Source organism: Myotis daubentonii, chromosome 9 (genome assembly GCF_963259705.1).
Source record: "Myotis daubentonii chromosome 9, mMyoDau2.1, whole genome shotgun sequence".
Taxonomy (NCBI): domain Eukaryota; kingdom Metazoa; phylum Chordata; class Mammalia; order Chiroptera; family Vespertilionidae; genus Myotis; species Myotis daubentonii.
The window spans coordinates 85,608,916-85,634,253 of NC_081848.1; the positions used below are offsets into that span (position 1 = coordinate 85,608,916).

Below are 25,338 nucleotides of genomic sequence, written 5' to 3' on the forward strand. Positions count from 1 at the left end.
CCCGCCCCGCACCCCTGCTGCGGCCAGCGGGCCCTCGGGGGCGCCCCCCTCTCGTGGGCCCCCAGCTCCGCGCTGCGGCCAGCGGGCCCTCAGCCGCGGTTTCACAGACGCCGGATGAAGACAGGCCGATGACTGTCCTCCCGGGTCGTTATGTTTGAGCCGTGTCTGCTTTTCCGTTTATTTCTAAATCTGGGAGCACAGGGAACGGGCTGTTTAGCTCAGGCCTGTGTCCCCGGACGGCCATTCATCACTGTCCACCGAGCCCGGAGCCCGAGCCTCAGCCGCCGGCCGGACCGGTGGGCGTCGGGGCCGGAACAGCCCCCGGAGCGCGCGCCTGGGGACCCGCTCCTTCGGGCTGAGGGTCTGTCCGCCAGGGCCACCGGGGCCGCTTCCCCCTCAGAGCACCGGCCGCCAGGAGCTTGACCGCTCGGTAGAAATCTTTCTAAACCGCCTCACGCGGCGCCGGGCAGCCTTGAAGTATCAGACGGCACCGGGCTCAGGGAGGTGAGGCAGCCGGCCCGAGGCCACCCACCAGGAGGCAGGGCTCAGCCCGTGGTCTCCGCGGCGACGCGGCCGTGACACCCTGGTGCCCGGGAGGGACGCGGTCTCCACGGCTGCTTGTCTCTGTGCTGATTCTTCTCTTTTCTTTTCTTTTCTTTTCTTTTCTTTTCTTTCCTTTTCTTTTCTTTTCTTTTCTTTTCTTTTATATTTTTATTGACTTCAGAGAGGGAGGGAGAGGGAGAGAGATAGAAACATCGATAATGAGAGAGAGCCATTGACCTGCTGCCTCCTGCACGCCCCTCACTGGGGATCGAACCCTGACCTCCTGGTTCATAGGTCGATGCTCAACCCCTGAGCCGCCCGGCGGCCCCGTGAGGCTTTTATGAAATTCTCCCGCTGGGCCCGGGGGAGCGCTGGGCCCGGGGGAGAGGCTGGGCGGGGGGGCGCTGGGCCAGGGGGGCGTGCAGGAGGCAGCCGATCCGTGACTCTCATCATTGATGTCTCTCTCTCTCTCCCTCTCTGTCTCCCTTCCTCTCTGAAGTCACTAAAAATTATTTTTTTTTTAAAAAAAAAGAAAGAAGCCCTACCCGGTTTGGCTCGGTGGATAGAGCGTCGGCCTGCGGACTGAGGGGTCCCAGGTTCGATTCCGGCCAAGGGCATGTACCTTGGTTGCGGGCACATCCCCAGTGGGGGGTGTGCAGGAGGCAGCTGATCGATGTTTCTAACTCTATCCCTCTCTGTAAAAAAAATAAATAAAATATATATTTAAAAAAGAAAGAAAAGGAAACAGCTGCCTGAAGTGGCCGCGGCTGGCGTTTCTGCCCGCGCCTCCTGCAGTGGCCGTGGTGCCTGATCCCCCATCGGATGGTGCCCTGCTGGGTGTGGGCCTCGTGCCGTGCGGACATGCGTGGAGCAGACGTGTGTGGAGCAGACACGCGTGATGCGGACACGCGTGGCCACCCTGCTGTGCGCACGCTTTCCTCTCCTGGGCGTGTCTTTAGTTCTCGTCCTTCTTGGCCTCTGTGGCCCTCGACGTGGCCCCGCATCTCTGGGTCAGGGTCACACTCTCACCAGGACGCCGGGCGCCCCCTGTGCGCTTGGCTGGGGGCCAGACAGTGGGCTCGGGGGCCAGGGAGCAGGTCACCCCCCGGCACTGTCCCCACCGCGGCTGGGGGCTGGGCACCATGCCAGGCGGGTCCGGCCCGACTGGCAGGGCCGCTTTCTCCGCCAGACACACGGTTTCTGGCAGAGTCCGTCTCCCCCGAGCCCGGGGGGGCGGGGGCAGGTGGAGGCGGTGACCGTGGGCCACCCGCCCGCAGCCCGGCCTGGGCCCTGGGGGCTGCCGTGGTGGTGGCCGTCCCAGAAGGCCGGGCGGCGGGGCTCCTGCTCACGCCTCACAGCTGCCTGCCCAGCCGGGGGCGGGTGCACAAGGCCTGAGGGCCCCCTTGGCTGAGCCGGGCGGGTGCGGGCAGCCCTCACTCGGAGGGTGGCCGCGGCTGGTTCTCGCAGCCCAGGGCCGGCCGACTGTGCAAAGGACCTGGGGCGGGGAGAGGGGTCCGGGCCCTGGGGGCGGGCGGGAAGGCTGGGGCATGGCAGGGAGGCAGTGGGCTTCGTGCCGTGGGGGCCCAGCCCAGGCTCCGTGCTATCCTGGCCCTCGGAACCGGCTCTGCAGGCCTGGCAGGCCCCTCCCTGCGGTTGATGTGGGGGTCTGGGACCCCTGCCCTGACGAGCTGGGAGGCGGGGGGTCTCAGGTGAGTCAGCTCGCTCTCCGGCCTCAGGTACTGTGTCTGTGAAATGGAGAGAATGAGGCTGTTTTGCTTCCAGGGTTTAGGGCCCTCCCAGCCCCTGGACTGGTGGGAGGCAGACGCGGCGGGAGGAGAGGAGTGGGGGGAGCCTCATGTGCCTGCCCCCTACCTGCTGGCCTGTCTGGCGTCAGGCCGGGAGGACGCATGCAGGTTGGTGTGCCCTCGGTGGTGGGGGCAGGAGGGGAGCCTGGATTTACTGATGTGGGCGCGAGGTCACCTGGGGCCCAAACCCGCCGTCCTGTTGCACGTGTGGACGTGAGGCCCAGGGCTGGTGAGAGTGGGTGGGTCCCCGTCTCCTGGCTGGGCTCCTGGCACGCCCCCTACGCTGTCTCCCCCCCTCCCCCCGCCCCGCCCAACTCCTGCCGGGTCGCGTGGCCCCGACCAGCACACTCTGCTTCCCCTGGGGCTGGGCCAGGGGTCTGGCTGGTGGTGGTCAGCCTGCAGCAGGGGCCACACCCAGCCCAGCCCAGCCGGGGCGTTGGCGGCAGAGGAAGTGGCTGTGGGCGGTGACCAGGCCTGCTACCATGGCACTGAGCTGGCTGTTGGCCTGTGTGGGTCAGGAGGCCAGGTGGGCGGGAGCCAGGGCCTGCCCTCACCCACAGCCACGTGACCCGGCTGAGTCCGCCCGAGAACCTGGAGGTGTGGCCGTCGCCGTCCTGAGCCGGGTAAGCCACGTCCTGCCTCCCCCCGGCTCCGCGCTCAGCCGCCACGTCTGGGAAATGACCGGGCACCGAGTCCCACCCACACCCCCAGCCGGGCCGGGCCCTGCCTCTCCTGTCTGCCCTCGGCCATCCCCTCCCTGCAGAGGGCACGGAGTGTGAGGCTGTGCCCGGGCAGCGTGTCAGATGGAAGCGCTCACAGGCGGGCCTGGGGCACCTGGGACTGAAGAAGCCGCCCAGGAGCCAGTCCTGAACCCCAGTCTGGACGCCTCGGGGCGGCTCCCGCAGGCCTGGTTCCGCCAGGCGGGCGCTCTGAGGAGGCTGCTGTGCCCACGGGGCTGCTCACGCGCTGGTTGTCTCTGCCCTCGTGGTCCCAGCCTGAGCGAGTTTCTGGACTGAGCGGCCCCGGCGTCCGGGCACAGCTGGGCCCGCCGGTCCCGCCGGTCAGAAAGCCGCCGGCGCGCTGTGGGCAGGGGCTGGGCCCGCACTTGTCCGCTGTCCGGCCTCTGCCAGCCCCGGAGCAAACCCACTTACAGCAGGGACTCAGACGCAGGGCTGGCCGCGCCTGGCTGTGCCCCCAGGCCCCCGCGGGCGGCGATGGCGGGGGGTGTGGTCAGGGTGGTCCCCAGGCCCCTGCCCTGCAGGTGGGAGGAGGGACGCCATTCCTTCTGGGAGCGGAGGCTCCGGGAATTCTGCCCCGGCTGACGCCCACCGCCTGGCAGCCTTGACCTAAGGCACAGTGACCTTGCTTCACAAGGAGCCATTGTCCTGGCCGAAGGTGGGCTTGGGGGCGAGGGCGGCTGGGAAGGCAGGTCCTGGGGGCCGGCGGTCCGGCGGTGGCGCCCTGCAGGGGGCCGGGTGGGCTTCCGCCTCCTCGCCAGGCCTTGCTGTTGGTCAGTTGGTGCCCGAACAGGTGCTGGAGCTCAGCGCTGGGGCTGGAGGGCGGGCGGAGCCTGGCCTGCACCGTGTTCTGGGCCTGCACCTCGGGGTGCCCAGCTCACGCAGGCGGGAGGCCCAGCTGGGCTCAGCTCCTCCCCCCTGTGCTCCCCCTTGTCTCCCCCACCCCACTCGCCTGTGCCGTCCGGTGGCCCGGGAACCTCAGTCCGGGGTCTGTTTCCTCACCCATCCTCCCGCCCCGCCCCGCCCTCCAGGACGGCTCCGTGGTCTTCACCAGGAGCGCACTCACCGCGTCCGCCAGCTCCCGGTCTGCAGACCCCACGGTGCCGGCCACCTCCTGCCGGTGCCTGGAGGCCAGGGCAGCTTTCTTGGGCCGCTGGGCACTCCTGTCTCTAACACACCGGGTGTGGGGGTAGCGGGAAGCCAGACAGGAGCCTCCCCAGGATTATAGAGGAAATCGGCCCCAAACCCACCCTGGCCACCGCTCAGAGCACCCGCCCTGAGCCTCAGCCCAGGAGGAAGGAAGCCAGGGCCTTTTAAAAATATATCATTTTTTATTTGATTTTAGAGAGAGAGGAAGGGAGAGGGAGAGAGAGAGGGAGAGAAATGTCAATGATGAGAGAGAATCACTGATGATTCTCCGGGCCTGTGCCCTGACCGGGAATGGAACCCTGACCTCCTGGTTCAGAGGCCGATGCTCAACCACTGAGCCCCGCCGGCCGGGCAAGCCCAGGGCCTTTGCTCCGACACCTGCACTCACCCCGGGACCACTGGGGGCACAGAGCCCCAAGGCCGGGACCTCCTGCTCCTGTGCCGGAGACGCCATGACAGACAGACAGGCAGACAGACAGACAGACACGGCTCCCTTGCCTAGAACTCGCATCCCCCGGGGACGAGCTAACAGAGCCACCGAGTGTGCGAGGGAACGTGTGCGAGGGAACGGGCGTCCAGTGCGGGGAGTTCCCCTGTGAGGGGCGCAGCCCCTGGGAAGTCCTGCTCAGCTCCGCGTGGAACTGGGGGATTCCAGGGGCCGGGCCGCTGGGCAGGAGGGCGAGGGCCTTCGGAGGGGGAGGCAGTTGCCCTGGGGGTGGCGGCGAGCTTGGCATTTTCAAGGAACACAGAGGGCAGTGCGTGGGGCAGAGGGTGCCGGGGGAGGTGGGCGGAGCGAGCAGGGTGGTGCAGGGGGTGGAGGCTCTTCTGTGCTCCCACCAGCGAGGGGCCGCTGGGGAGAGGAATCCACCTCTGCAATGAACAGAAAACTCCCCCATAACCCCACAGAGGTAACCCGCCTGCCCAGCGGGTGGAGGCAGCCCTCAGCCCCGGACGCCGGTGGGGGGGTGGGGGGGGGCGGCGTTGGAGGACCTGGAACTTGTGTCTTCGGGAGAAACATGCGGACACTGTAGCCACTGAGGTGCCACCTCCTGTCTGAGCCGATGCTCGCAGGGCCCTGAGCTGAGGCACAGGAGACGGGGCGTCACCGGACTCGCCTGTATCGCTTGGAGTTGGTGGGCGCCTGTGCCAGGCCGTCAGCCGGTCGCTGGAGTGCCACGTCTGACGGTCTGATTATTGGGTGAACAGGAAGGAAGCGGGGAGGGAAGACGGGAAGTCAGATGCTGGGGGGCTGGCTAGAACAGCGGTTCTCAACCTGTGGGTCGCGACCCCTTTGGGGGTCGAACCACCCTTTCACAGGGGTTGCCTAAGACCATCGGAAAACACCTATGTAATTACATGTTGTTTTTGTGATTCATCCCTATGCTTTCATTATGTTCAATGTGTAACAATGAAAATACATCCTGCATATCAGATATTTACATGATGATTCATAACAGTAGCAACATTACAGTGATGAAGCAGCAACGGAAATAATGTTATGGTTGGGGGGCACCACAACATGAGGAGCTGTATTTAAAGGGTCGCGGCGAGAGGAAGGTTGAGAACCACTGGGCTACAAGGAGCCACAGAAGGAGGGAGGGAGGGGAGGATGGATGGGGAGATGGTGGATAGATGGAAGACAGGCAGATGGGTGGATGGATGGATGGTGGATGGATGGATGGGTGGATGGATGGGTGGATGGATGAGTGGATGGATGGATGGATGGATGGATGGGTGGATGGATGGGTGGATGATGGATGGTGGATGGATGGATGGATGGATGGGTGGATGGATGGATAGTGGATGGATGGATGGGTGGATGGATGGATAGATGGATGGATAGTGGATGGATGGATGGTGGATGGTGGATGGATGGATGGTGGATGGATGGATGGTGGATGGATGGATGGTGGATGGATGGATGGTGGATGGATGGATGGATGGGTGGATGATGGATGGTGGATGGATGGATGGTGGATGGATGGATCGGTGGATGGATGGTGGATGGATGGATGGTAGATGGATGGATGGTGGATGGATGGTGGATGGATGGATGGGTGGATGGATGGATGGTGGATGGATGGATCGGTGGATGGATGGTGGATGGATGGATGGGTGGATGATGGATGGTGGATGGATGGATGGATGGGTGGATGATGGATGGTGGATGGATGGATCGGTGGATGGATGGATCAGTGGATGGATGGGTGGGTGGATGGATGGGTGGGTGGATGGATGGATAGTGGATGGTGGATGGATGGGTGGGTGGGTCTATGGTGGATGGGTGGATGGGTGGATGGATGGATGGGTGGATGGATGGAGAGTGGATGGTGGATGGATGGGTGGATGGGTGATGGATGGATGAGTAGATGGATGGATGGGTGGTGGATGAATGGGTGGGCAGATGGGTTATAGGCAGGTGAATGGATGGGTGAGAGATGAGTGGATGCCTGGAGGTTGGGTAGGTGGATAGGCTGGTGGGTGGAGGGGTGATGAATAGGTGAGCAATGGATAGATGGATGGGCACATGGCCTGTCATTAGCCCCTCTGGGCTCAAGCATGGGCATTGCCAATTAGCTGTGTGACTTTGGGCCCAAATCCCAACCTCTTAGAAATGAGTTCCCCCACCTGTGAAATGGCCAAGGTAACAAGTCAGCCAGGTGGCAGGACGGGACAAGGGGGGGGGGATGGGGGCTGGCCAGTCCCGCTGAGCCGGGAGCCTCCCTCTGACCCGGGCAGTGGGCACAGTGGAGGTTTGGGAGCTGCCGGGGGAAGCCACCAGGCCCTGGACACCCTGTGCCACCCTGCCCACCCCCGAAGGCCCTCCTGCTCGCCCACCCGCCCTGTCACAGAACAGGCTGTGCCTGCACCCGCCCGCCTGGGCGGCTGGGCCAGGGAGAAAGTGGCCATTGTCCTGGGCCCCGCAGGAAGTGCCGGCCACCCCGGGAGGCGGCTGGGCAGGCCGCGGGGAGGCGGGTCCGAGGGCCTTTCTGGAGCATGTCCTGGGGAGTGGACAGACCCCAGGGCGGGGAGGGGACCCCGCTCCCCGACACCCACAGGCGCGACCGCAGGGCAAGGCCTTCGGCTCCGGAGCCATAACTTTCTCATCTAGGAAACAGGCTGACCTCCGGGGACGGGGATGGTGCCCTCAACTGTCCACGGCCCCCCCTGACCCCCTGTGGGGTTGGGAGTGAGGGAGATGGGGAGAGAGGGAGCTGCTCTCCTCCATGGGACGGTAGGAGGCCGGCGGGGCAGGGCAGGGAGGGGGCGCCCTCTGCTGGGCCGGGAGGGTGTGGGGGCTGCGGGCAGGCGGAAGCTCGCCCTGGAGTGAGGGCTGGATGGAGGGACGCGGGTGCACACCCGTGGGCGCCCTCCGGGCGGACGGGCGTCCTGGTGGCTCACCCCCAGCTCTGGGTCTGCTCCACCCACAGAGCTCCCTCCCCGGAAGGAAGGTGCTGGCCAGGGTGGGGCCGTGCCCACCTCAGGGCCATCGGGTGGGGCCAGGGTCCCACAGCCAACCGGGGGCGGGGGCGGGGGCGGGGGCGGGGGTTAGGGGTGGGGATGGGGATGGGGGCGCTCAGAGAAAGACAGGGCACCATACGGCCGCCCCTCGCGACCTGCAGGCCCCTCTCTGAGACGCCCCTGCGTGGGGACCTGAGTGTGCCATGGGCGGCCCCGCCCTCAGCCTGATTGGGGGGGTCCCCGCTCGCTGAGGCCGCCCCGCGTCTCCCGCAGAAGCCGCCCAGCGCCCAGGCCATGAAGGAGGAGGCCATCCTGAGGCGCCGCTTCTCGCTGTGCCCGCCGTCCGCCCCCCAGAAGGCCGAGCCCCGCAGGCTGGCCCGGGCCCTGCTGCTCGGAGGCGAGAATGAGCTCGACCCCCTCAGCCCAGGTCAGCGGGCACCAGGTCAGCGGGCACCAGGTCAGGGGGCACCAGGTCAGCGGGCACCAGGTCAGGGGGCACCAGGTCAGGGGGCACCAGGTCAGCGGGCACCAGGTCAGGGGGCACCAGGTCAGCGGGCACTAGGTCAGGGGGCACCAGGTCAGCGGGCACCAGGTCAGGGGGCACCAGGTCAGTGGGCACCAGGTCAGCGGGCACCAGGTCAGGGGGCGTGGTCGGGGGGGGTGCTGGTCGGGGGATCCTGGTGGGGGGGGCCTGGTCGGGGGGGGGCTGGTCAGGGGGCTGGAAGGGGGGCCTCCCTAGCCTCTGGGCCCAGCTGGAAAGGGATGAAGACACCTGCAGGGCACATGGTCAGCGCGGCTTCCTGCCACCACGGGCGGCCCCGCCGTGCGCTCACTGGGCTCTCTGGCAGGGACGGACGTGGAGCACAATGGCCCTTCGCTGCCCAGGGATGAAGGGCCCCCGACCCCCGGCTCCACCACGAAGTTGCCACCGGTAAGAGCCCGGCCATGGGGGGCCCAGGGAGAGAGCCCGGCCACGGGGACCAGGGAGAGAGCCCGGCCACGGGGACCCAGGGGGAGAGCCCGGCCACGGGGACCCAGGGAGAGGGCCCGGCCACGGGGACCCAGGGAGAGGGCCCGGCCACGGAGGTCCATGGAGAGGGCCCGGCCACGGGGATCCAGGGAGAGGGCCCGGCCACGGAGGTCCAGGGAGAGGGCCCGGCCACGGGGACCCAGGGAGAGGGCCCGGCCACGGGGACCAGGGAGAGGGCCCGGCCACGGAGGTCCAGGGAGAGGGCCCGGCCACGGGGGCCCAGGGAGAGAGCCCGGCCACGGGGACCCAGGGAGAGTGCCCGGCCACAGGGACCAGGGAGAGGGCCCGGCCACGGAGGTCCAGGGAGAGGGCCCGGCCACGGGGACCCAGGGAGAGGGCCCAGCCACTGGGACCCAGGGAGAGGGCCTGGCCACGGAGGTCCAGGCAGAGAGCCTGTCCAGGGCAGCAGGAGGCTGGGGAGGGGACGCAGGGCCCCAGGAGCCTGTCCTCCCCAGCTCATTGCGCGGGACCCGTGTTGAATCCCAGACTGAAGCTGGGAGGGCTGCTGGGAGCCGGCGGGCACAGCCGTGTGACAGCTCCCTCCTGGGGTGACACGGGGTGGGGGGCGGGGGACAGGGAGCCGGGAAAGGTGTGGCTGCAGGTGGCGTTCGGGACAGAAAATCATGATGAAAGGAGCCCTTTGTCGTAGGGACACCCTGGGGTGAGCCTTTCCTCCCTCCGCCCGTGCCTGTGGGTCCCCCCCCCCCCACCACCAGGTACACACTCTGCAGGGGACGCTGCGTGGGGAAAAGTGCACACACACTCGCTCACGTGCATACTCACACACTTACATACACACACTCGCTCACACACATACACACATGCACACTCGCTGACATACACACTCGCTGACATACACACTCATGCACAGTCACGTACACTCACACACATGCGTACACACTCATGTACACTCACACTCACACACACCCATACACACATAAGCAGCCCCTCAGCGTGGCCTGTGGTGCCCTCCAGGCAGGACGGTCAGTCCCGGGGCGGGGTGGGGGGGTGCGAGGCCCGTCTCCACCTGCGGTTTCAGTCCTTCTCCCCCCAGGGTCTCGGGGTCCCACGCTGACGCTCAGCTGGTGGCTCTGGTCCCGGCGGTGGGGTTGGGGGCAGCCCGGATAGAGGCCAAGTCCTCCTCTGCCAGGCCACCTGCGACCCGTGACCCAGAGCATGGCCTGCTCCTCTGGGACCCCGTCCTGGCCGCGCCCGGGGCTGAGGGGGGTGGTCCTCACGTCCGTCTCAGGAGAAGCGGCAGCCGGGCCTTCGGGGTCCCCCAGCCTCCGGTTCCCGCCTGGGCCGGGGCTGCGGCCGGGGCAGGAAGCAGCTGCGTGTGTGGGTGTGTCTGTAGGTGTGCGTGTGTGTGCGTGTGTGTATGTATGTGTGTGCATGTGTGTGTGCATGTATGCGTGATGCATGTGCACGTTCTCTATGTTAATGAGATGAAGCCAGTTTAACCGTCTTAAGCGCACAGCTCAGTGGCATCTGGGGCACCCACAGTGCTGTGCAGCCCCTCCCCCCGTCCAGCTCCAGAACGTTCCATCGCCCCAGACGGAAACCCCGCACCCACACTCCCGCCCTCCCCTTCCCCAGCTGCTGGCAACTTCTGCGCCCCTCCCACCCCCACGGACCCGCCCACGTCTGTGTAAAGGGCGCCGCGCCCGCGTGGTCCCGCCTGTGGGCTTCTCTCGTGAGCCGGCCGTGCCGAGTCCCGTCCTCCCGTGGGCCACAGGGGCCTGTCCACCCAGCAGAGTGGACATTCCAGCTGCTTCCACGTGGCGGCGGTTTTGAATGTCGCTGCCATGCGTGTATGCACCTGTGTGCATACGTGTGCGTGTGTGTGCGTGTTAGGGTCCCTGCTCTGGGTTCCCCATAAGTGCTGGGCACAGGGACACGTGCTGTTCTGTCCGCGCGCCCTCTGCGGCCCCAGCCCAGCCGATGCCCCTGCCCCCGCACCTGGGTCTCTTGCAGGCAGAGTCCAGGCTGTGCAATGGGTCCGACAAGGAATGTGTGTCCCCCACGGCCAAGGTCACCAAGAAGGAAACTCTCAAGGTGAGCACCTGGGCCCGCGAGGGCACGCCCCCAGCCTGCCTAAGGGAGGGGGACAGACCAGCCCGCCACCCCTACACCCTGCCCTTCCCTCCTCCCCCTGGCCCTGGCCCTGTTCCGGGCGGAATGGTGCGGGCCCCGGTGGGCGCTGGGAGCCCGGGGGCGGGCCGGGCTCTGCCCCGACTGCTGGCTGGTGCCCGAGCAGGTGCAGAAGGAGAACTACCGGCAGGAGAAGAAGCGCGCCACCAAGCAGCTGCTCAGCGCGCTGACCGACCCCCGCGTGGTCATCATGGCCGACAGCCTGAAGGTAGGCCGCCCACGCGGTCCCGCGTCCACGCCTCGCCCGACGCCTCCCCGGGGGGCGCCTCTCCAGACTCCGCCGCTCAGGGGACCGTTCAGGCGTTTGTTTTGGTTTTTGTGTGTTTTTGTTTGTTTTAACAGATATATGTTTTTCTTTTAAATATATTTTTATTGACTTCAGGGAGGAAGGGAGAGGGAGGGAGAGAGAAACATCAGTGATGAGGGAGAACCATGGACCGGCTGCCTCCTGCACGCCCCCCACTGGGGACGGAGCCTGCAACCCGGGCCTGGGCCCTGACCGGGAATCGAACCCTGACCTCCAGGTTCACAGGTTGACGCTCCCCCTCTGAGCCACGCCGGCCGGGCCGTTTAAGGCGTTTGTTACTGCAAATCTGTGTCCGTGTCCCAGGGCTGCCCTGACAAGTGGCTTCAAACCAGAGAATTTATTCTCCGGTTCCGGGGGCCCAGGCCCGGACACTGAGGTGCCTGCGGGGCCGTGCTCCCTCCCCAGGTGCCTGCGGGGCCGTGCTCCCTCCCCAGGTGCCGGGGAGGCTCCCTCCTCCCCCAGTTGGGGCTCCAGGGCCCTGGCCGGGGCCACGGGGCCTCCCTGGCCTCTCTGTGTCCCAGGCACAAGGACGAGTCACCGGGTCAGAGCCCGCCCTCCCCTGGGTGGTCTCTTAACTCGTCCACGTCCGCAAAGACCCTTGTCCCGCTAAGCCGGGGGGCCCTGGTGGGGGGCCCCGAGGGCCGGCGGAGTCCTTGGCTGGGGCACAGCGGAGGGGGGGAACGCGTGGGAAAGGACCAGGGTTGGGGCCCCCTCCATGCAGTGTGGGCGGGGGGGCGGCGAGGGGAGAGCAACCCAGACGAGTGTCCAGGTCGCCTGCAGACCCTGGGCCTGTGTGGCCGCCTTTTGCCTTCTATGTGTTTACACAAAACTACGGATAAAAAGCGAATACATTTCACAATGAGAAAAGAAATGGCCAATATCAAAATTTACAAAGCCGCCCGGCCTGTGGACTGAAGGGTCCCAGGTTCGATTCCCAGTCAGGGCACAGGCCCAGGTGGCCGGCTCCGTCTCCAGGGTGGGGTGAGCAGGAGGCAGCTGATCCATGATGCTCTCTCCTCGTGGATGTTTCTCCCTCCCTCTCCCTTCCTCTCTGAAATCAATACAAATATATTTTATTTTATTATTTTTTTGAAGGTTTTTTAAAAAGTTTATTTCCTAAGCACAGGTTTATTCGCTCTTCAGAAATATGGAGCACCCCAATTGGAGATTATCAGTGTGTGCTGGGGTCCAACCCCAGCAAGTCCAGGGGTCCCCAAAGGTGTGGACGGAGTTGGCGAAGAAGGAATGACACGGAGACAGCATTCAGTTGATCAGCAACCTAGCCAGGATCTCTAGCCAGGATCTCCAGCCAAGTTCTGGTCTGGATCTCCAGCGAAGTTCTGGTCTGGATCTCCAGCCAAGTTCTGGTCTGGATCTCCAGCGAAGTTCTGGTTAGGATCTCCAGCCAGGTTCTGTCCAGGTTCTCCAGCCAGGTTCAGAAACCAGGTTCTAGTCAGGTTCTCTTGCCATGTTCTATAGTCAGGTTCAGTCCAGGATCTTTTGCCATGTTCTCTCCAGCGAAGTTCTTTTTTTTTTAATTTTTTTTTTTTATTGCTTAAAGTATTACAAAGGGTATTACATATGTGTCCATTCCCCCCCCCCCCCCCGCCTAGACAGTCCCCTAGCCTCCCCTATCCCCCAGTGTCCTATGTCCATTGGTTATGCTTATATGCATGCATACAAGTCCTTTGGTTGATCTCTTACCCCCTACCTCCTGCCCCCCAACCCTCACCGGCCTTCCCGCTGCAGTTTGACAATCTGTTTGAGGCAGCTCTGCCTCTGTATCTATTATTGTTCAAAAGTTTATAATGGTCTCTATTGTCCATGAATGAGTGAGATCATGTGGTATTTTTCCTTCATTGACTGGCTTATTTCACTTAGCATAATGCTCTCCAGTTCCATCCATGACGTTGCAAATGGTAAGAGTTCCTTCCTTTTTAGAGCAGCATAGTATCCCATCGTGTAGATGTACCACAGTTTTCTAATCCATTCATCTACTGATGGGCACTTAGGCTGTTTCCAGATCTTAGCTATGGTGAATTGTGCTGCTATGAACATAGGGGTGCATATATCCTTTCTGATTGGTGTTTCTGGTTTCTTGGGATATATTCCTAGAAGTGGGATCACAGGGTCAAATGGGAGTTCCATTTTTAGTTTTTTGAGGAAACTCCATACTGTCTTCCACAGTGGCTGCACCAGTCTGCATTCCCACCAGCAGTGCACAAGTGTTCCTTTTTCTCCACATCCTCTCCAGCACTTGTCGTTTGTTGATTTGTTGATGATAGCCAGTCTGACAGGTGTGAGATGGTACCTCATTGTTTTGATTTGCATCTCTCGGATGATTAGTGACTTTGAGCATGTTTTCATATGTCTCTTGGCTTTCTGAATGTCCTCTTTTGAAAGGTGTCTATTTAGGTCCTTTGCCCATTTTTTGATTGGATTGTTTATCTTCCTTTTGTTAAGTTGTATGAGTTCCCTATAAATTTTGGAGATTAGGCCCTTATCAGATATGACATTGGCAAATACGTTTTCCCACACAGTGGGTTTTCTTGTTGTTCTGTTGATGGTTTCTTTTGCTGTGCAGAAGCTTTTTATTTTGATATAGTCTCATTTGTTCATTTTCTCTTTCGTTTCAAGTGCCCTAGGAGCTGTATCAGTGAAGAAATTGCTTCGGCATATGTCTGAGATTTTGTGGCCTTTGGATTCTTCTAGAATTTTTATGGTTTCCTGTCGTACATTTAAGTCCTTTATCCATTTTGAGTTTATTTTTGTGTATGGTGTAAGTTGGTGGTCTAGTTTCATTTTCTTGCATATATCCGTCCAATTTTCCCAACACCATTTATTGAAGAGACTATCTTGGCTCCATTGTATGTTCTTGCCTCCTTTGTCAAATATTAATTGAGCATATTGGTTCGGGCCGATTTCTGGGCTCTCTATTCTATTCCATTGATCTATATGCCTATTCTTGTGTCAGTACCAGGCAGTTTTGAGAACAGTGGCTTTGTAATACATCTTGATATCTGGTATTGAGATCCCACCTACTTTGTTCTTTTTCAGGATTGCTGCAGCTATTCGGGGTCTTTTTTTATTCCAGATGAATTTTTGGAGAGTTCGTTCTAGATCTATGAAGTATGCCGTTGGTATTTTAATGGGAAGTGCGTTGAATCTATAGATTGCTTTGGGTAGTATGGACATTTTGATGATGTTGATTCTACCAATCCATGAACACGGTATGTTCTTCCATCTGTTTATGTCTTCCTCTATATCTTTTTTCAACGTCCTGTAGTTTTCTGAGTAGAGGTCTTTTACCTCTTTAGTTAAGTTTATTCCTAGGTAGCTTAATTTTTTTGGTGCGATGGTAAACGGGGTTGTTTTTATAATCTCTCTTTCTGAAAGTTCACTATTGGTGTATAGAAATGCCTCAGGTTTCTTGGGGTTAATTTTGTATCGTGCTACATTGCCAAATTCATGTATTAAGTCTAGTAGCTTTTTGATGGAGTCTCTAGGGTTTTTTCTGTATAATATCATGTCGTCTGCAAATAAGGACAGTTTTACTTCCTCTTTTCCAATTTGGATGCCTTTTATTTCTTCTTCTTGCCGAATTGCAACGGCTAACACTTCCAGTACTATGTTGAACAGGAGTGGTGAGAGGGGTCATCCCTGCCTTGTTCCTGTTCTTAGGGGAAATGGTGTTAGTTTTTGTCCATTGAGTATGATGTTGGCTGTGGGCCTGTCATATATGGCTTTTATTATGTTGAGGTATGATCCTTCTACTCCCACCTTGCTGAGAGTTTTTATCAAAAATGGGTGTTGAATTTTGTCAAATGCTTTTTCTGCATCAATTGATATGACCATGTGGTTTTTATCTCTCAATTTGTTTGTGATGTATCACGTTTATTGATTTGCGGATATTGTACCATCCTTGCATCCCTGGGATAAATCCTACTTGGTCATGGTGTATGATCTTTCTGATGTACTGCTGGATCCGATTTGCTAAGATTTTGTTGAGGATTTTGGCATCTATGTTCATGAGGGATATTGGCCTGTAATTCTCTTTCATTGTGTTGTCTTTACCTGGTTTTGGTATTAGGGTGATGCTGGCTTCATAGGATGAGCTTGGAAGTGTTCCTTCCTCTTGAATTTTTTGTAGTAGTGTGAGGAGGATAGGTTTTAGTTCTTCCTTGAATGTTTGGTAAAACTCCCCTGTGAAGCCGTCTGGTCCTGGGCTTTTGTTTGCTGGAAGCTTTTTGATGACTGCTTCAATTTCTTCCATAGTTATTGGCCTGTTGAGGTTTTTAGATTCTTCCTGATTGAGTTTTGGAATGTTGTATTTTTCTAGGAATTTGTCCATTTCCTCCAGGTTGTCTAGTTTGTTGGAGTAGAGCTGTCCATAGTATTTTTTAACAATCATTTGTATTTCTGTGGGGTCTGTTGTTATTTCGCCTGTATCGTTTCTGGTTTTGTTGATTTGGGTCCTCTCTCTTTGTTTCTTGGTGAGCCTGGCTAGAGGTTTGTCAATCTTGTTTATCCTTTCAAAGAACCAGCTCTTGGTTTCATTGATTTTCTGTATTGTTTTTTTGGTCTCTATGTCATTTATGTCTGCTCTAATCTTTATTATCTCCTTCCTTCTGCTCACTCTGGGGTTTTCTTGTTGCTGTCTTTCTAATTCTTTGAGTTGTAGAGTTAGATGATTTACTACCATTTTTTCTTGTTTTTTGAGATAGGCCTGTAGAGCTATAAACTTCCCTCTCAGGACTGCTTTCATTGTGTCCCATATGTTTTGGATTGTTGTGTTTTCGTTGTCATTAGATTCCAAGATGTTTTTAATTTCTTCTTTGATCTCATTGGTAACCCAATCAATATTTCATAGCATGCTATTCAGCTTCCAGGTGTTTGAGTATTTTGGGTTGTTTTTATTGTAGTTTATTTCTAATATTATGCCATCATGGTCTGCGAAGATGCTTTTTATGATTTCAATCTTCTTGAATTTGGGGATACTTTGCTTGTGTCCCAATATGTGGTCTATTTTTGAATATGTCTTATGAGCATTTGAGTAGAACGTATATTCCCTGGCTTTGGGGTGAAGTGTTCTGAAGATGTCTATTAAGTCCATCTGATCTAGTGAGTCATTTAGGATTGCTGTATCTTTGCTGATTGTTTGTCTAGCGGACTTATCCAGTGATGTCAGTGGTGTATTTAAGTCCCCTACTATGATTGTATTGTTGTCGATCTCTCCTTTGATATCTTCCAGGAGTTTTTTTTATGAATTTGGGTGCTCCTGCATTGGGTGCATATATGTTTACCAGAGTTATATCTTCTTGTTGTATCAATCCCTTTAGTATTATGAAGTGGCCTTCCTTATCTCTTGTTATGGCCTTCACTTTGAGGTCTATTTTGTCCAATATAGGTATTGCTACCCCAGCTTTCTTTTCCTTTCCATTTGCCTGAAGATATTTTTCCATCCCTTCACTTTCAGTCTGTGTGTGTCCCTTCTAATGAGGTGGGTCTCTTGTAGACAGCAGATGTATGGGTCATGTTTTTTTATCCATTCAGCCACTCGATGGCTTTTGGTTGGAGCATTTAGTCCGTTTACGTTTAAAGTTATTATTGAAAGGTACTTGTTTGTAGCCATTTCTTTTTGTGTGTGTGTGTGGCTGTTTTCTTTCTGAGCTTTTTATTTCTTCTTTTTATACCAGTCCCTTTAGCATTTCTTGCATTGCTGGCTTGGTGGTGATAAACTCCCTTAGTCTTTTTTTGTCTGTGAAGCTTCTTATTTCCCCTTCAAGTTTGAATGATAGCCTTGCTGGATAGAGTATTCTTGGATTCAGTCCTTTGCTTTGCATCACTTTGTGAATTTCCGTCCATTCTTTTCTGGCCTGATGTGTTTCTGTTGAGAAGTCATTTGATAATCTAATGGGAGATCCCTTGTATGTAACTTTCCGTCTCTCTCTTGCAGCCTGTAAGATTCTCTCTTTGTCCTGAACATTTGCCATGGTCATTATGATGTGTCTTGGTGTGGGTCTTTTCGGGTTCACCTTGTTTGGGACTCTCTGGGCTTGTGTGACTTTTTTCTTCCCCACCTCAGGGAAGTTTTCTGATATTATTTCTTCTAATAGGTTTTCTAACCCTTGTTCCTCTTTCTGTTGTTCTGGCACCCCTAATATTCGTAGGTTGTTTCGTTTCATGTTGTCCCAAAGCTCCCTTAGGCTTTCCTCCTGTCGTTTAATTTTTTTCTCCAATTGCAGTTCAGTTTGGGTGTGTTTTGCTTCCTTGTCTTCTAATTCACTAATTCGGTCCTCCGCTTCTCCTAGTCTACTGTTGATACTTTCAATGGTGTTTTTTATTGCAGCTATATCGCTCTTCATTTCTTCTTGGGTCTTACTTAAGTTGTTGATTTTTTCATCTGTTTTTTCTAGCTTCTTGCATATGTTATTGACTTTTTCCTCCGTCTGGCTTATGCACTCTAGGACCCTTATTCTGAATTCTTTTTCTGTTATGTTGCATGCCTCTGTATCACCTAGCTGCTTTTCTGGCGAGTCCTCTTTTTCTTTCCTTTGGGGTTTCTTTGTCTACCCATGTTTGATCTCACTGACATATCTAGATGTTGAGTCATTCAGCGGCTGCTCCTTGGGGTGGCTGTGGCTCCTTGGGCTGTGGTTGCTCTTCGGGCGGTTGCAGTAGCAGCTGCTTCTCAGTTGGCAGCAGCTCCTCTGGTGGGTGCTGTTCACAGCTGTGGTGGCTCTTCTGGCTGGTAGGGGGAGGTTTCACGTACAGCTGCTGTTCCTCAGCAGAGGATGTGGTGCTCAGGAGGCTGCTGTTGTTTGGATCTGCTGCGTTGATTTAAAGGCACAAAATACAACACAACAAGGCACCGCGTACCAGGTACCACTCTGTGTTGTTGCTGGGATTCAGCGAAGTTCTTCTGTCTCTAGGTTCTGTGTAGGTTCTGTCTTCTCACAAATATATTTTAAAAAGAAAAAGTAAAAGACCTCTCCCTGCAGCCAGAGCCCCACCCTGCTCTGCCCGCCCCCGAGCCCCCCGATGCCCCGGGCGTGGCCTCCGGGCCCTCACGTCCCGCCCCGCCCGCCCGCCCGCCCGCAGATCCGGGGGACCCTGAAGAGCTGGACCAAGCTGTGGTGCGTGCTGAAGCCAGGCGCCCTGCTCATCTACAAGACGCCCGACGTGGGCCAGTGGGTGGGCACCGTCCTGCTGCACTGCTGCCAGCTGCTGGAGCGGCCTTCCAAGAAGGACGGCTTCTGCTTCAAGCTCTTCCACCCGCTGGACCAGTCGGTGTGGGCCGTGAAGGTGCCGCGAGGAGCCGGGGAGCGGGGGGCGGCCTGGGCCCTGGGGGAGGCACGCGGGACACGGGCGCCATGGGGGACGTGGGTACTGCTGGGTGGCCCGGCTGGGGGGGTCGAGGAGTGAGCTGTCGGTCCCAAATGGGCTGGTCACTGCCCACGGGGGGGACGGGGAGAGGAGGGGGCTGGGTCAGGTCTCTCGATGGTGATCAGCCATGGCCCCTGGGATGGAGGACCCGTGGGGCTCAGGCCGAGTGACACACAGGTCACGATCACAGGTGCCTGGAGGCGGAGTTATGGGGCCGTGGCGGGCGGCTCCCAGCCCAGCCCTCACCCTCCCAGGACTGCGGGGCTCAGGGCGCCCGGTCACATCCCGTAAGCCCCGTTAGATGGGTTCCGACAGATCTCGGAGCTGCTTTAGGATCAGTCTGTCCCAAATGTTGCATGGGGTATACTTAAGCTTTTAAAGAAAGGCAGTTATTGCTCTGGCCGGTTTGGCTCAGTGGTTAGAGTGTCAACCCACAGACTGAAGGGCCGAGGGTTGGATTCCGGTCAAGGGCACGTACCCGGGTTTCGGCTCAGTCCCCTCCCTGGTCCCCGGTCGGGGGGCATGCGGGGGGCAAACAATTGATGTGTCTCTCATATCGATGTGTCTCCCTCCTCTCCTCCCCCTCTCCCCTCCTCTCCACTCTCTCTAAAATCAATGGGAAAAAATATCCTCCCACAAAGGATTCACCCAAAAACCCCACAAAACCACAAGCTATTTCTTATTCCTCTGAGATTCTGATTTCACTGGGCCTCTGGGACTTGCATATCCTGATTCTGGCCACCCTACGTCGGGGAGCTCAGAGCTAGCAAGTCGGGGGGCAGAGCTCCCCGCCCACTCCGCTGCCTTGCTGCCCCCCAGGCCAGGTGCAGGGTGGCTGCCTGGCCCCGCCCGGGGACCCTGAGGCCTGGAAGGGCAGTGTGTCTGAGTGGCTGATGCCTGCGTGAGCTCCCCCTGCCCCGCGTGTCCTCGGTGACGTGGGTCTGTGCCCCCCCAGGGCCCCAAAGGCGAGAGTGTGGGCTCCATCACGCAGCCCCTGCCCAGCAGCTACCTGATCTTCAGGGCGGCCTCCGAGTCAGACGGTGAGTCCCCACCTGCTCGCAGGTCTCCCGTGAGCCCCGCCGTGGGTTCCAGACCAGGCACACGTGGGACCCGGTCAGGCCCTGTCACCGCCACTCAGGAAGGAGGCAGCCTGCCGGTCGGCGTGGCTAAATGGTTGATTCCATCAGGAGGTCATGGTTCCGTCCCCGGTCAGGGCACGTGCCCGGGTCGCGGGCTCGATCCCCAGTGTAGGGCGTGCAGGAGGCAGCTGGTCCATGATTCTCTCTCATCGTAGATTTTTGTTTGTTTGTTTTTTTGTGAATCCTCATCCGAGGGTACTGTTCCATTGATTTTAGAGAGAATGGAAGAGGGAAAGACAGAGAGAAACATCGATGTGAGAGAAACACATCGATTGGTTGCCTCCTGCACGAGCCCCAACCAAGCCCGGGCCGGGGAGGAGCCTGCAACCGAGGTCCATGCCCTTGACCAGAATCGAACCCGGGACCCTTTGGTTCACAGGCCGACGCTCCATCCTCTGAGCCAAACCGGCCAGGGCTCGTCATTGATGTTCTATCTCTCTCTTCCTCTCAAATCAATTTTAAAAAGTATTTTTTAAAAGGGAGGCAGCCTGCTGTCCTGGGCCAGGCCTGGGCAGGCGCCTGCCCCTCAGTACCTCTCTGAGCCTCGGTTCCCGTGAGCAGAGGTGGACAGTAGCACCTGCCTCCCCAGCTGTTAGAGAGGTTGATAACCTCACACACCGCAGCCGGGCCCCCCTGGATCAGGTGTCCGGGAGTGGGGTCGGGTGGGTGGCTCCCTGGGCCGGGCGGGCGTCCAGGTGGATGGGTCGGGGCCCCGGGTCTGGGCAGAGATGTCTTGGTGAGGAAGGGGGGTGGGGGTGGAGAGCCGGGCTGTGGGCGGCTCACGCCCCCTCCCCCCCAGGCCGCTGCTGGCTGGACGCCCTGGAGCTGGCCCTGCGCTGCTCCAGCCTCCTGCGGCTCAGCGCCAGCCGGCCCGGCAGCGACCAGGAGCCCGGGTCCTCGCCCGACGGGTCGCCCTCCTCGCTCTGCGGGCTGCTGCCCTCGGCCGCCGTCCACGACCAGGACCTGTTCCCGTGAGTCGGGGTGTGATGGGCTCGGCCCTCCTGGGGTCCCCCCCCCGGACCCTGCATCCTGGGGGGGCGTCCTCGTGTGGGTGGGGGGGGCAAACGCCACAGGGGGTGCCGCTGGGCACCGAGCCCCCCTCCAGGGGGACCTGGGAGCCTCAGTGTCTCCCTCTGCAAACTGGGCCACAGTGTCCGACGCTGGCTGCCCCGGGGACTGACCTAGTGAGGGGCCGGCCCGCGGGCTCAGGGGCTGAGCGTCAACCTATGAGCCAGGAGGTCACGGTTCAATTCCGGGTCAGGGCACTTGCCCTGGTGTGGGCTCCATCCCCAGTGGGGGGGGGGGGGGGTGATGTTTCTATCTCTCCCTCTCCCTTCCTCTCTGAAATTAATTTTAAAATATTTTTTAAAAATAAACCTAGTGAGGGGCGCCCAAGTGGGGAGTTCCCGGGGTGGGGTGCCCGGGGTGGGGTGCCCGGAGTGGGGTGCCCCGGGTGGGGTGCCCGGGGTGGGGTGCCTGGGGTGGGGTGCCCGGAGTGAGGTGCCTGGGGTGGGGTGCCTGGGGTGGGGTGCCCGGGGCGAGGTGCCCGGGGTGAGGTGCCCGGGGTGGAGTGCCTGGGGTGGGGTTCCCGGGGTGGGGTGCCCGGAGTGAGGTGCCTGGGGTGAGGTGCCTGGGGTGGGGTGCCCGGGGCGAGGTGCCCGGGGTGAGGTGCCTGGGGTGAGGTGCCTGGGGTGGGGTGCCCGGGGCGAGGTGCCCGGGGTGAGGTGCCTGGGGTGAGGTGCCTGGGGTGGGGTGCCCGGGGCGAGGTGCCCGGGGTGAGGTGCCTGGGGTGAGGTGCCTGGGGTGGGGTGCCCGGGGCGAGGTGCCCGGGGTGGAGTGCCTGGGGTGGGGTTCCCGGGGTGGGGTGCCCGGAGTGAGGTGCCTGGGGTGAGGTGCCTGGGGTGGGGTGCCCGGGGCGAGGTGCCCGGGGTGGGGTGCCCGGGGTGGGGTGCCTGGGGTGGGGTGCCCGGGGTGAGGTGCCCGGGGTGGGGTGCCTGGGGTGGGGTGCCCGGGGTCGGGTGCCCGGGGTGGGGTGCCCGGGGTGGGGTGCCTGGGGTGGGGTGCCCGGGGTCGGGTGCCCGGGGTGGGGTGCCCGGGGTGGGGTGCCCGGGGTGAGGTGCCTGGGCTGGGTGCCCGGGGTGGGGTGCCCGGGGTGGGGTGCACGGGGTGAGGTGCCCGGGGTGGGGTGCCCAGGGTGGGGGTGCCCGGGGTGGGGTGCCCGGGGTGGGGTGCCCAGGGTGGGCGCCTGGCCCCACCTGTGACCGGGGCGCGGGGCCTGCCCCAGGCTGAATGGGTCCTCCCTGGAGAACGACGCCTTCTCGGACAAGTCGGAGAGGGAGGTGGGCGAGGACTCGGACGCCGAGGCCCAGGACCTCAGCCAGAGGACCAACGGGAGCGGGAGCGACCTGTCGGAGGCCCCCGGGGCCCCCGCCCCTCGAGGGACCACGTACGTGGAACAGGCCCACGAGGAGCTGGGGGAGGTGAGAGCCGCCCCCCTGAGCCCTCCGCCCTGTCACCCGCACCTCATCCCACCCCTGCAGCAGCCACGGGGAGGCCCGGGTTCCCCGACGGAGAGCACAGGGCCCCAGGGGCCGGGAGGCCGGGGGGGCACAGGCTGAGGATGTGGGGGGGCCCAGGTGGGCTGGGCTGGGGGGCACAGCCCGTGGGCAAGGAAGGAGGCAGCAGGTATGGGGGGCTGGGCCCGCTGGGTAGAGACACAGCTGGGGAGGGTCGGGGTCAGGGGGCCAGGCCAGGGGGCCAGCCACCACCCACAGCCCAGCCAGAGCCCAGCCTCTGCCCCACCGCCCCTGGCGCCCCCCCCCCCCTCCTGTCCCCCGCTCAGCCCTGCTGGCAGCCTGACGCCCTCTGCCGGCAGCTGGGCGAGGCGGCCCAGGTGGAGACGGTGTCGGAGGAGAACAAGGGCCTGATCTGGGTGCTGCTGAAGCAGCTGCGGCCGGGCATGGACCTGTCCCGCGTGGTGCTGCCCACCTTCGTGCTGGAGCCCCGCTCCTTCCTCTGCAAGCTCTCCGACTACTACTACCACGCCGACCTGCTGTCCCGGTGAGGGCGCCCGCCCCGCCCTGCTGCCACCCCCCCTGCCCTGCCCCCTCCCCTGCCACATCCCCCCCGCTGTCCCCCCCTGCCTGGCCCCCCCCCGCTGTCCCCCCCGCCTGCCCTCCCCCCCCCGCCTCGCCCCCCGCTGCTGCCCCCGCCCGGCCTGCCCAGCCTCCCCCTGCCACGTCCCCGCCCTGCCCGGCCCCTCCAGCCCTGCCACCCACCCAGGTGTCTGAAGGGTCCCCGGGGTGCTGACCTCCTCCCACTGTCCCTGCCAGCAAGGTGGGCACGGGTGGGGCCGCCCCAGCACCTCTGTGTACCCCGAACCCCCACCCCTCGCCGCGGGCCACCTGAGCTGATTGTCTGCGCTGCCGCGAGGCGGCTGGAGCCCCCGCAGAGGGACTGGGGTGAGGGCGGGAGCATCAGGGGCAGGAGGGGGCCCAGGCGGAGTGAGGGAGCTCTTTATCTGTCCGTCCGTCCGTCCATCCATCTGTCCATCCGTCCATCCGTCTGTCCAGGGCCGCGCTGGAGGACGACGCCTACAGCCGCATCAAGCACGTGCTGCGGTGGTACCTGTCCGGCTTCTACAAGAAGCCCAAGGTGAGCACGGAGGCCCACCCAGCCCAGCGGGCGCCACCCCCGTCCCCGGCACCCGCACCCCACGCGACCCTGAAGGATCCTGATCATCCCCCAGGCCCAGGCCTCAGAGATGGGGGACCCGGGCTGGCTGCAGGGGGCCCCGGGCACTGAGAGGTGGGGACAGGCCCGGGCTGGCTGCAGGGGGCCCCGGGCACTGAGAGGTGGGGACAGGCCCGGGCTGGCTGCAGGGGGCCCCGGGCACTGAGAGGTGGGGACAGGCCCTGACTGGCTGCAGGGGGCGCCTGGCCTGGCCAGGCCTCCAAAGGTTCTCCTGGTCCTCGAAGAAACAGCTGCCACGCACATGGGGCAGCAAAGGGCTTTGGACCCAGGGCCCCGGTTTCTGGTCCTGGAGCCTTTGAGAGCCCGCACCCAGCTCAGAGGAGCACAGGGGGTGCCAGGAGGCCTGCGTCCCTGCCAGGACCCCACCCTGCCACAGACCTGGGTGCCCCGGGACACCGTGTGAATCCACAATTCTGGCTCCACAATTCACTGTGCAGGTGGGGAAACTGAGGCTCGGGGAGGCCCTGGGCCCGCCCAGGGTGAGCCAGCAGGCTGGGTGTGGAACCAGGACGCCTGACTCTGCCCGAGGGCCCCACAGAGGTGGACCCCACAGCCCTCGGCAGACTGAGCACCTGGGCTGTGGGGGTAGAGGGGGCGATCCAGGAGGGCTTCTCGGAGGAGGCGGCGCCCTCTCTAAGGCTGGCTGGGACAGGGCAGTGGGGCGCACCTGGGTCAGTTCAGAGGTGGACCTGGGAAGCTGGCGGAGGAGGAATGATGGGAAGCTGTGGGCAGGTGGGAAGGTGGCGGCCGCGCCTTGTGCCGATGGCTGTCACTCAGGAGCCCACAGTCTGGGGTGAGGTGAAGGCAACAGCTACAAGTGATGGGGGCGGGGTGGCCCGGCAACGTCAGATCAGGGGTCTGAGCTGGACCACATGGGGACCCAGAAGGAGGGCTCTCCCGTCTAGAAAAGGCCCCCCTGCAATGGGGATAGGATGGGGCTGTTTGGGGAGCACAGAGGTGGCCAGCCTGGCCGAACAGGAGGGAGGGGGCAGCGCCAGGGGCGTAGAAGCCACTGTTGTTGTTTTCTTGTTTTGTTTTTTATTAATTTTTTAAAATTGATTTCAGAGAGGAAGGGAGAGAGAGAGAGAAACATCAATGATGAGAGAGAATCACGGATCGGCTGCCTCCTGCAGGCCCCGCACTGGGGATCGAGCCCACAACCCAGGCCTGTGTCCTTGACTGGAATTGAACCGTGACCTCCTGGTTCACAGGTCAATGCTCAGCCCCTGAGCCCCGCGGGCCGGCAGAGGCCACTGTTCCTGCCCAGAGTCCTGGGGGGGGGGGGGGCGGTGACCGGGTCAGGGTCTCGGGTCCCCCCAGGGACCAGCAGCGGAGACACCAGGGCGAAGCGTTGTCCCCCAAGCGGACGGGTGCTGCTCCCAGGAGCTGGCAAACCAGCTGTGGGTCCGGAGACCTCGGCCGGCCGGACGCAGGGCCTGGGCCGCGAGCACCCCACCTGGCCCTGGGTCTACGTCCCCCCCACCCCGCCTGACGAGCGCCTCCCTCCTCACGCAGGGGATCAAGAAGCCCTACAACCCGATCCTGGGGGAGACCTTCCGCTGCAGCTGGTTCCACCCCCAGACCAACAGCCTCACCTTCTACATCGCCGAGCAGGCAAGGCCCCGGCGCCTGGGCCAGGGAGTGGGGGCTCTGAGCCCAGGGCACGCTTCCCGGCGGCCCCCTCTCTGCCCACTGGGGCCTCGTCTCTGTCGGTCACATGACTGAGACTGCAGGAGGGGGCGTGCACCCCCTCTCCCCTGGGCATCTGGGCCGATGGGGGGATGCAGTCTGCCTGGGGGCCCAGGACTCAGGCCCGGCTTCCCTGGGCCCTGGCGCAGGAGGGGTGCAGGCGTGGGGGGTGGAGGGGGCAGGGGAG

General features: G+C 61.1%; 2 protein-coding genes across 5 annotated transcripts in view; one reads left to right on the forward strand and one right to left on the reverse strand.

The window, feature by feature from the left end:
* Nucleotides 1–25,338, reverse strand: part of DHCR7 (7-dehydrocholesterol reductase) — a 205,507-nt gene that overhangs the window by 68,197 nt on the left and 111,972 nt on the right. Inside the window, exon 1 of one of the 2 annotated variants that reach the window (XM_059710737.1) lies at nucleotides 1,816–1,821. The exons of the other annotated variant lie outside the window; for it this stretch is intronic. The gene's annotated coding sequence lies outside the window, so the exon portion shown is untranslated. Of the gene's footprint in view, nucleotides 1–1,815; nucleotides 1,822–25,338 lie in introns of those variants that run through there. 2 annotated transcript variants of the gene reach the window in all.
* OSBPL5 (oxysterol binding protein like 5) overlaps nucleotides 1–25,338 on the forward strand; it is a 49,294-nt gene that overhangs the window by 8,472 nt on the left and 15,484 nt on the right. For 2 of the 3 annotated variants that reach the window (XM_059710689.1, XM_059710690.1), the window contains exons 2-12: nucleotides 7,970–8,123; nucleotides 8,545–8,627; nucleotides 10,701–10,781; nucleotides 10,984–11,085; nucleotides 18,286–18,489; nucleotides 19,526–19,610; nucleotides 20,509–20,680; nucleotides 21,994–22,189; nucleotides 22,585–22,769; nucleotides 23,282–23,363; nucleotides 24,978–25,076. In XM_059710689.1, coding sequence (XP_059566672.1) covers nucleotides 7,991–8,123; nucleotides 8,545–8,627; nucleotides 10,701–10,781; nucleotides 10,984–11,085; nucleotides 18,286–18,489; nucleotides 19,526–19,610; nucleotides 20,509–20,680; nucleotides 21,994–22,189; nucleotides 22,585–22,769; nucleotides 23,282–23,363; nucleotides 24,978–25,076 — 1,422 coding nt within the window. In that variant the 5' untranslated portion in view covers nucleotides 7,970–7,990. Of the gene's footprint in view, nucleotides 1–7,969; nucleotides 8,124–8,544; nucleotides 8,628–10,700; nucleotides 10,782–10,983; nucleotides 11,086–18,285; nucleotides 18,490–19,525; nucleotides 19,611–20,508; nucleotides 20,681–21,993; nucleotides 22,190–22,584; nucleotides 22,770–23,281; nucleotides 23,364–24,977; nucleotides 25,077–25,338 lie in introns of those variants that run through there. The other variant, XM_059710691.1, reaches the window with a different exon arrangement.